This window comes from Babylonia areolata, chromosome 12, assembly GCF_041734735.1.
Source record: "Babylonia areolata isolate BAREFJ2019XMU chromosome 12, ASM4173473v1, whole genome shotgun sequence".
Classification (NCBI taxonomy): domain Eukaryota; kingdom Metazoa; phylum Mollusca; class Gastropoda; order Neogastropoda; family Buccinidae; genus Babylonia; species Babylonia areolata.
The window spans coordinates 6,008,795-6,018,794 of NC_134887.1; the positions used below are offsets into that span (position 1 = coordinate 6,008,795).

Here is a 10,000-nt window from a genome sequence, read left to right on the forward strand (position 1 = left end):
TCTAACCCTTCACCACTGACCTCCCAACCTCTCTAACCCTCCACCCCTGACCTCCCAACCTCTCTAACCCCCCCACCACTCACCTCCCATGTGAGGAGCGAGGTCCAGGTGGCCCACCCGGACACAGCAGACGCACAGAGCGCTGCTGCCGACCGCCAGGGTCACGAAAGCGACGGCCAACATAGGAGAGTCTTCCGGCACGTAGCCGGTGGCAATAAAGAACGCTGCAGTCAGCACTGCGCCTGTTTTTTCAGTTGACGAGACAGGAGAAACAATGTTTAACATGATTTCAGATTTCGTGTGTGTGTGTGTGTGTGTGTGTGTGTGTGTTTTCTTTTTACTCCCGAAAACGGAGTATGGCTAGCTGCCTACATGGCGGGTAGGCGTATAAACGGTCATTCACGTAAAAAAAAAAAAAAAAAAAAGCCCACTTGGTGTTCATTCGAGTGAACGTGGGAGTTGCAGCCTACGAACGAAGAAGTTTTCCTTTCTTTTTTTTTTCTTCTCCCTCCCCCCCCCCCCCCCCCTTTTATATTCACGTTTTTCACATGCATTAGTGTACCCAACTACCAGAGCGGGTTTCTTCTTCAGACAATTGCCAGAGGACAACAACTATGTTGCCATGGTTTTTTGACTCACTTGTGTAAACAAAGTGAGTCTCTGTTTTAACCCGGTGTTCGGTTGTCTGTGTGTGTGTGTGTGTGTGTGTGTGTGTGTGTGTGTGTGTGTCTGTGTCTGTGTCTGTGTGTCCGTGGTAAACTTTAACATTGACATTTTCTCTGCAAATACTTTGTCAGTTGACACCAAATGAGGCATAAAAATAGGAAAAATTCAGTTCTTTCCAGTCATCTTGTTTAAAACAATATTGCACCTTTGGGATGGGCACAAAAAAAATAAAAAAAGAAGCCTAATTATATGCAAACTGCATTTACTGTTATATTTATATTTTTTGTATTCTCTAAACTTGGCTCTTTGACCTCATATTCTGACACAACAACAAGAGCAGTCATTATTATTTTTTGTTCAAACAGGAACTTCTTTTGCTAAGCACGGAATTTTTTAAAATTTATTTTGCAAACGTTTTTGGTTCAGATAGTAAAAAAGGGAAATTACTCTGTAATTAATGCTAGGGGACTTAATTTATCACAAGTGAGTCTTGAAGGCCTTGCCTCTCTTGTTTGTTTGTTTGTTTGTTAGTGCGGCCAAGTGTGTGCTTCACACGCGGACCACAAGTCTCTCTGAAAGCGTTTGATATCAACCCTGACTCCTGGGAGGAATCTGCAGTGGACCGTGACAGATGGCGCGCTGCTGTGCACAAAGGCGCCAAGTTGTGCGAGGCCAACAGGACTGCTGCAGCTGTTGAGAAGAGGCAGGCCAGAAAGTCACGGGCAAACAAGCTCCCTGACAATGGTATGCCTGTCTTTGTCTGCCCCAACTGTCAGCGAACATTTCGTGCGCAGATTGGACTATTCAGCCATCTGCGCACTCACAGATAGATTCATGAGCATCCTTCCCCCCAGCCCACCACCGCCCTCCCCCCATCCCCCATCTGGATGACAACGATGGTCATCATCGATCTCGATGGACACACCACCACGGTTCATCGTCACGTCCGAATGACTTGACACTCGGTTTGTTTATTTTTTGGATTTTATTTCATAATTTTTTTCAATTTTTATTTTATTTTAAGTAAAACTTTGGAATCGAACCCAGACTCATACGGACTCCGTGTTTGTCAGATGAACGTCTTAACCGTTCTGCCACCTTCCTCCTTTGTGGCATTGACACACAATATTCACAACAATGACTGATGCATTATTACAGTGCAGTGCAACAAAGCACAACACGACACGACACGACACGACACAGCACAGAACAGCACAACACACAACGCAACATAACATAAACACAACACCACACCACACCCCACACCACAACATAACATAAACACAACACCACACAGCACAACACAAACACAACACAAACACAACACCACACAGCACAACACAACAAAAACACAACACCACACCACACCATACCACACCACACAACACAACATAACACAAACACAACACCACACCACACAACACCACATAACAAACACAAGACCACACCACACCACACCACACCACACAGCACAACTGAGCTGCCTGTGTGCAGGTCCGCGGCTACGACTGCCAGTGTACCCACACCTGTCGCTTCGTTACTCGCCTGTCGCCACAGGGCTTGGGGAAAATGATGGTATGGGATGAAGGATGACTGATGACTTGCTCGATGCCTTTGTTTATAGTGAGGAGGAGTTGCGCACCGTCGACCTCACTCTCTTGTCCGAGACCGTCTGTATCCAGTGGCAAGACAAGGTGAAAACAACTGGAGATGGAAACGGATGCAGTGGATGACCATGATGTCCTATGTGCCTCATCCTGCCCTCAGCACTCCACAGTGCTCTGCTGCAACCACCTTCCTCTCCGTTGAACCATGAAGGTTTCTTCCGCAGAGTCCGCCGGATCCAGTCTTCACATGCTTGGGTAGACAAGCCCTAACTCACCGAGGGTTTGAGACCCGTCAGCTACCCTCACCTAGTTTAGCCAGCCTGTCAAAGCCGTTGCCTGGGGGTTGGGCGCTGCCGCATGCTAGCAGCTTCTAGGACCCATAGGTGAGAGCTGGGTGCCGGTGGGGACCAATAGAGGACGAACCACTCCCGGAAGAGCGTGACAAACCCCCCCTCTAGAGGTACTACCCCTCCCGTGGCACCCCCTAACCCCCACACAGCACAACACAACAAAAACACACCACACCACACCACACCACACAACAAAAACATAACACCACACCACACCACACCACACAACATAACACAAACAACACCACACGACACCACACAACACAAACACAACACCACACCACACAGCACAACACAACACCACACCACACCACACAGCACAACACAAACAAGACCACACCACACCACAAAGCACGACACAAACACAAACAACACCACACCCCACCACGCCACACCACACAGCACAACACAAACACAACACCACACCACCACACGACACAACACGACACGACACCACACGACACAACATGAAACAACACACAAACACAAACATTACACAAGACACGACAAAACTTCAAAACACTCACCCACGGTGTTGAAAATTTTGCGCGAGGAGCGGGTGACATTGTACTTTTTGACGAGGTCCAGCCCTATGCCTCCCACCACCTCCACACAAAGCTGGGCAATGAACGGTATTGAGGACAGCACGCCGTTCTGTCCACACACACACACACACACACACAGAAACAGCAACATTGTGGTTGAAATGTTCTCTTGTTGTATATATCGCAGATCTGTTATCCATCGTGCATACATAATTATGCTGCCGATGATCGTGCAACATAGCTGAAGAACACACAGAGGCAAACGGTCTTGGTTCTTTGTTATTCTGCCGTCTTTGGTTACCGCTAGGTTATGAAGGGACTGTGCTCATCTCAACATCATATTATATCCACGTTAATTCAGTGGTAAAGTAACATCATATTACAGTGGTGTGGTGTGGTGTGTTCTGTTGTACTTACTGTGCTGTGTTGTGTTGTGTTGTGCCGTGTCATGTTGCGTTGTGTTGTGTTGTACTCGCTGCACTGTGGTGTGGCGTGGTGTGTTGTGTTGTGCTGTGCTGTGTTGTGTTGTGTTGTGGCGTGGCGTGGCGTGTTGCGTTGTGTTGTGCCGTGTCGCATTGCCTTGTGTTGTGTTGCGTTGAGTTGTACCTGCTGTGCTGTGCTGTGCTGTGCTGTGCTGTTCTGTGCTGTGCTGTGCAGTGTCGTGTCACGTTGTGTTGTGTTGTGTTGTACTTACTGTGCTGTGTTGTGTTGTGCCGTGTCGTGTCACGTTGTGTTATGTCGTGCCGTGTCGTGTCGTGTCACGTTGTGTTGTGTTGTGTCGTGTCGTGTCGTGTCACGTTGTGTTGTGTTGTGTCGTGTCGTGTCACGTTGTGTTGTGTTGTGTCGTGTCACGTTGTGTTGTGTTGTGTCGTGTCGTGTCACGTTGTGTTGTGTTGTGTTGTGTTGTACTTACTGTGCTGTGTTGTGTTGTGCCGTGTCGTGCCACGTTATGTTGTGTTGTACTTACAGTGCTGTGTTGTGTTGTGTCGTGTCGTGTCACGTTGTGTTGTGTTGTGTTGTGTTGTACTTACTGGTCTGTGCTGTGTTGTGCCGTGTCGTGTCACGTTGTGTTGTGTAGAACTTACAGTGCTGTGTTGTGTTGTGTTGTGCCGTGTCGTGTCACGTTGTGTTGTGTAGAACTTACAGTGCTGTGTTGTGTTGTGTTGTGCCGTGTCGTGTCACGTTGTGTTGTGTTGTGTTGTACTTACTGGTCTGTGCTGTGTTGTGCCGTGTCGTGTCACGTTGTGTTGTGTTGTGTTGTACTTACTGTGCTGTGTTGTGTTGTGTCGTGTCGTGTCACGTTGTGTTATGTCGTGCCGTGTCGTGTCGTGTCACGTTACGTTGTGTTGTGTTGTGTTGTACTTACTGTGCTGTCTTGTTATGTGCAGTGTCGTGTCACGTTGTGTTGTGTTGTGTTGTACTTGCTGTGCTGTGTTGTGTTGTGCCGTGTCGTGTCACGTTGTGTTGTGTTGTGTTGTACTTACTGTGCTGTGTTGTGTTGTGCCGTGTCGTGTCGTGTCACGTTGTGTTGTGTTGTACTTACTGTGCTGTGTTGTGTTGTGCCGTGTCGTGTTACGCTGTGTTGTGTTGCACTTAAGTGTGCTGTGCTGTGTTGTGCACTGTCACATTGCATTGTGTTGCGGTGTGTTGTGGTGTGGTGTGCAGTGCAGTGCTGTGTTGTGCAGTGCTGTGTTGCGCTGAGTTGTGATGCATTGTATTTACTGTGCCGTGCCGTGCCGTGCCGTGCTGTGCTGTGTGGTGTCGTGTCGTGTCGTGTCGTGTCATTATCTCTCAAGCCCGGATTGACGCCCGGGACATACATACACACACATATAGTACTGCAACGAAAGTTAAAGCCTTGATGCCGCAAACTAACAACACCGGCCTGACCTGCTCAATGTCGAAGTGCAGCGCAGAGGACAGGTAGGTGGGCAACAAGGCCATGGTGCCGCCGAAGCCCCAGGCCGTCATGAAGTGGGTGTAAGCCACGGCCCACACGGCATGGGACGTCAGGATGTGTCGCCACGGAGTCCGCGCCTTTTGCAACACCGTGCCACGGCGTGATACAGTTTATTGTGCGGTTTTCATGCGACGCGATGCGATGTGATGCGATGCGATGCGACAGGAGACGATGTGATAGGATAGGATATGACACAACAGTACAGCACAGCACAGCACAGCACAGCACAGCACACCATACCACACCACAACGCAACACACCACACCACACCTCACCAGAACACTCCACACGACACCAGAACACACTGCAGCACAACACGCTGCAGTACAACACAACACACCATAATACACCACAACACAACACAACACAACACAACACACTACAGCAATACAATACAATACAATACAATTCATCTTTATTAATATGATTGGAAATTACATGTGCATTCAAGGCCTCGTCACTCTTTAAAAAAAAATGCAGGTACAGAAGGTATGCATTAAACATGATATTTTAACTCTCTCCATACGAACGGCGAAAGAGACGACGTTAACAGCGTTTCACCCCAATTACAACCATCAAAATATTAACAAGCGGAAGGCTCTTACACTGAAGAGGTGAATGCTGACAAAGAATACCACAATTCTGACGACGGAAGCTAAAGGTTGGGTCATAGAGACACCCACTGGACATCCGAGGGGTCTGTGTAAAGGAGAAGAGAGGAATGGCCGTACTGAGTGAGTTAAAAAAAAAGGCAGGTACAGAAGGTATGCATTAAACATGATATTTTAACAAATGTATGAACAGACACTTTTATAAATGCGGGAGTCAACTGTCTGCAAATACATTGAAAAACGACTTCTGTTTTTAACATATAAACACATGTTTCCAGTCATTAAAAAGAAGAAGAAGAAGAAGAAGAAGAAGAAAAAGACGCATTTACAATCACCTCCACCCCCCATTTTCTACAAACAACTTTAACCCGTCATCCACCGCAATCCACCCCCTGACATGCCGTCCACCCTGTCCCATATGTGCGCAGTTTGCATTCTAGCTTGAAAAACAATAAACCGACACATTCACAAACACCTCCAACCCCCATTTTCCCTATACAACTTCGACCTATCACCCCCGCCACCCACAGCACACCAGAACACACCACACCACACCACACCACACCACACCATAATGCACCACAGCATACCACACCACACCACACCATAATGCACCACAGCATACCACACCACACCACACCACACCACACCATAATGCACCACAGCATACCACACCACACCACACCACACCATAATGCATCACAACACACCACACCACACCACACCAGAACACAGCACAACACAATGCACCACACCACACCACAACACAACAGAACACAGCACAGCACAGCACACCACACCAGAACACAGCGCAACACAATGCACCACAGCACTGCAGAACACAACACAGCACAGCACAGCACAGCACACCATAACACAGCACAACGCAATATTTGTATTCTGTATTTATATTTCTTTTTATCACAACAAATTTCTCTGTGTGAAATTCGGGCTGCTCTCCCCAGGGAGAGCACGTCGCTACACAACAGCGCTACCCATTTTTTTTTTTTTTTAGTATTTTTTTCCTGCGTGCAGTTGTATTTGTTTTTTCTACTGAAGTGGATTTTTCTACAGAATTTTGCCAGGAACAACCCTTTTGTTGCCGTGGGTTCTTTTACATGCGCTAAGTGCATGCTGCACACGGGACCTCGGTTTATCGTCTCATCCGAATGACTAGCGTCCAGACCACCACTCAAGATCTAGTGGAGGGAGAGAAAATATCAGCGGCTGAGCCGTGATTCGAACCAGCGCGCTCAGATTCTCTCGCTTCCTAGGCGGACGCGTTACCTCTAGGCCACCACTCCACTCCACCATCAGTACACCACAGCTGGAATACAGCATAACGCAATACATCGCAACACACCACACCACACCACAACGCACCACACAACTGCACACCACAACACACCAGTACACAGCACAGCACACCAGAACACAGCATAACACACTGCACCACACCACACCGCACCACACCACACCACAACGCACCACACAACTGCACACCACAACACACCAGTACACAGCACAGCACACCAGAACACAGCATAACACACCACACCACACCGCACCACACCGCACCACACCACACCACACCGCACAACACAACTGCACACCATAACACACCAGTACACAGCACAGCACACCAGAACACAGCACAACACACTGCACCACACCACACCACACCACACCGCACCACACCACACCACAACGCACCACACAACTGCACACCATAACACACCAGTACACAGCACAGCACACCAGAACACAGCACAACACACCACACCACACCGCACCACACAACTGCACACCACAGCACCCCAGTCCACAGCACAGCACACCAGAACACAGCACAACACACTACACCGCACCACTCCACACCACACCGCACCACCACAGCACAAAACAGCAGACCCCGAGGAGCACGGTCACTGTCACCTTTTGAGGGTTGGTCTCCACGTAAGCGATGACCTCCTTCTCACTGCACGTGATCCTCGGATGCTGGGCTGGGGAGTTGCGCACCACTATCACCCAGGCCACCGCCAGTACACACCCCACCGTCCCTGACACGGCAACCTGGTCAGTTAGTTAGTTGGCTGGATAGCTAGCAGACTAGCTTGCTATGCACTACTCAACATATCTAGGCCCATGTCGATGGAGTCTCCCGTCGGTCCGACGGATGAGTAGGCAGGCAGGCTTATCGGTCGGTGTGTGTCCTCATATGGGAGATGAGGCAGACTCTGGATGCGCAGCACTTCCCACAGGTGTTGCAAGGGAAAACGTCTCCAGAAGTTGAGCTCTGCTTCCTTCGCTCACGCTTCTCCTTAATGGCCAGCGTTCTCTTGTTTTCAAACGTCTTTATGCCACCAGATCACAGCATCCTCCAGCGACAGCAGTCAAGAGCATCAGTTTCCCAGGAAGTGATGTCTATGTCACAGGCTTTGAGGTTTGTCTTCAAAGTGTCCTTGAAGCGCTTGCAGGGTCTTCCAAGTTCGCGGTGGCCTTCCTTCAGCTGGCCATACAAAAGCATCTTCGGGATCCTGCTGTCTATCTAAGGCCCAACACAGCTTATATCACAGATCGGCATAAATTTACAGTCAGGCCAACAGCAAAGTGAGAGCTGTATTATCAATGTCTTCTCTATTGCAATGGGAAGTCATTTACAGCTTAGTCTTTTGTGAAAGACTGTGACTCTGAAGCTAGGAAGCTAAATTGTACTGGCTCTTAGTGCTGCAGCCTTGGGGGCAAGTTGCTGGCCTTTGGGGAACCATTCCAACGCCGACCGTCCTAAAACCCTCTTGGTCGAGAGAGTGGGGATGTAACTTGGTCAAGACACTCTCCACTATAATCAAATTCTAGCCCAGATGGTTGGGACAGCAGTTGCCTCCTCTGCTGTTCTGATGGTCATAGTCGAACACGACTGACTATCATACATTATACTCAACATATCGGGACTCAATGTAAACATGAACAGTCGAAATCGTCATCCTGAACCGACATCGAACAATTGATTATTTCGTTACGGCATATCATCACTGGGTATCAAGTTCGACACCTTCATTAAGAATCTGTATTGAGTCTGCACGCCAGTCTGTAAATTCATTATGCCTCGTCGTCATCAGTGGTCAAATCTGTCTGCGTGGAAACGTGTCTGTAGCGATGGGGCTGTTTGACAGTTTCAGAAACTGTTGGTTGTATTTTTGATCGTGTACTATTTACGATTGTGTGCTGTGACGTGTGTGTGTGTGTGTGACGCGTGTGCGCGTATGCTTGTGTGTATTGTGGGTGTGGGTGTGGGGGGTGGGGGGGATGAATAATTTTTGATAATGTTTGGTATCTTGTGTTCTTTTTTTTTTCCTTTTTGATATTTACATATGTGTTCTATTTATAAACGCCTGGGGCTTTTTTTTCAAGGTTAGAAGTTAATGCTTACAACAACAATAACAACAATAATAATAGTAATGATAATAATAATAATAATAATAATAATAATGTGTAGCTTCTGAAACAAGTGGAAGAAGAGCAACTCAACTGGAGGAGTACCTTGCACGGCGAAGAACAGTGTGACCGAGACTGCAAGGTTGTGGGGGACAACAATTCAAAAAGATATGTACAAACACTGATAATTCACACACATAATCGCAATCGGGTGTATCTGATTGTCCTGTCATAATCCCCCCCCCCCCCCCCCCCCATCCTCATTTCACCATCTCACTATCGTTTCAATCAATAACAAACATTTGTTTTTAATCAAAAACCGTCCACTTGGCTCCAAGTGTCCGTTAGTCTGAAACGGATCCAAGGGAAGTGCTCCTCATACTCACATTCACCCCCCCATACACCCCTTAAGTGGGGAACAGACAGTCAGACAGAGAGACAGACAGACAGACGGACGGACGGACACCCTGCGAGAGACATACGTAGACACACAGCGAGAGCAAGACAGAGACAGAGACAGAGACACACAGATGCAGACACAGACAGAGACGATGAGAGAGAGAGAGAGAGAGAGAGAGAGAGAGAGAGAGAGAGAGAGGCAGACAGACAGACAGACAGATAGATAAGTAGATGTGGACAGACACAGCGAAGGACATGCAGAGACACAGAGAGACAGAGAAAAAGAGAGACAGACAGACAGACAGGCAGAGAGATAAAGAGAGACCGACAAACACTGCTACAGAGACACAGCGTGACAGAGAGAGAGAGGGAGACACACAGAAACAGAGAGAGAGGGAGAGAGAAAGAGAGACAGAGACAGAGACAG

At 48.2% G+C, this 10,000-nt stretch overlaps 1 protein-coding gene across 3 annotated transcripts in view; it reads right to left on the reverse strand.

The window, feature by feature from the left end:
* Nucleotides 1-10,000, reverse strand: part of LOC143288348 (sialin-like) — a 43,574-nt gene that overhangs the window by 11,225 nt on the left and 22,349 nt on the right. For all 3 annotated transcript variants that reach the window (XM_076596728.1, XM_076596729.1, XM_076596730.1), the window contains 4 exons: nucleotides 7,675-7,799; nucleotides 5,059-5,205; nucleotides 3,151-3,277; nucleotides 84-242 (listed from right to left, as the gene is read on the reverse strand). In XM_076596728.1, the coding sequence (XP_076452843.1) occupies nucleotides 84-242; nucleotides 3,151-3,277; nucleotides 5,059-5,205; nucleotides 7,675-7,799 (558 nt within the window). The remainder of the gene's footprint in view (nucleotides 1-83; nucleotides 243-3,150; nucleotides 3,278-5,058; nucleotides 5,206-7,674; nucleotides 7,800-10,000) is intronic.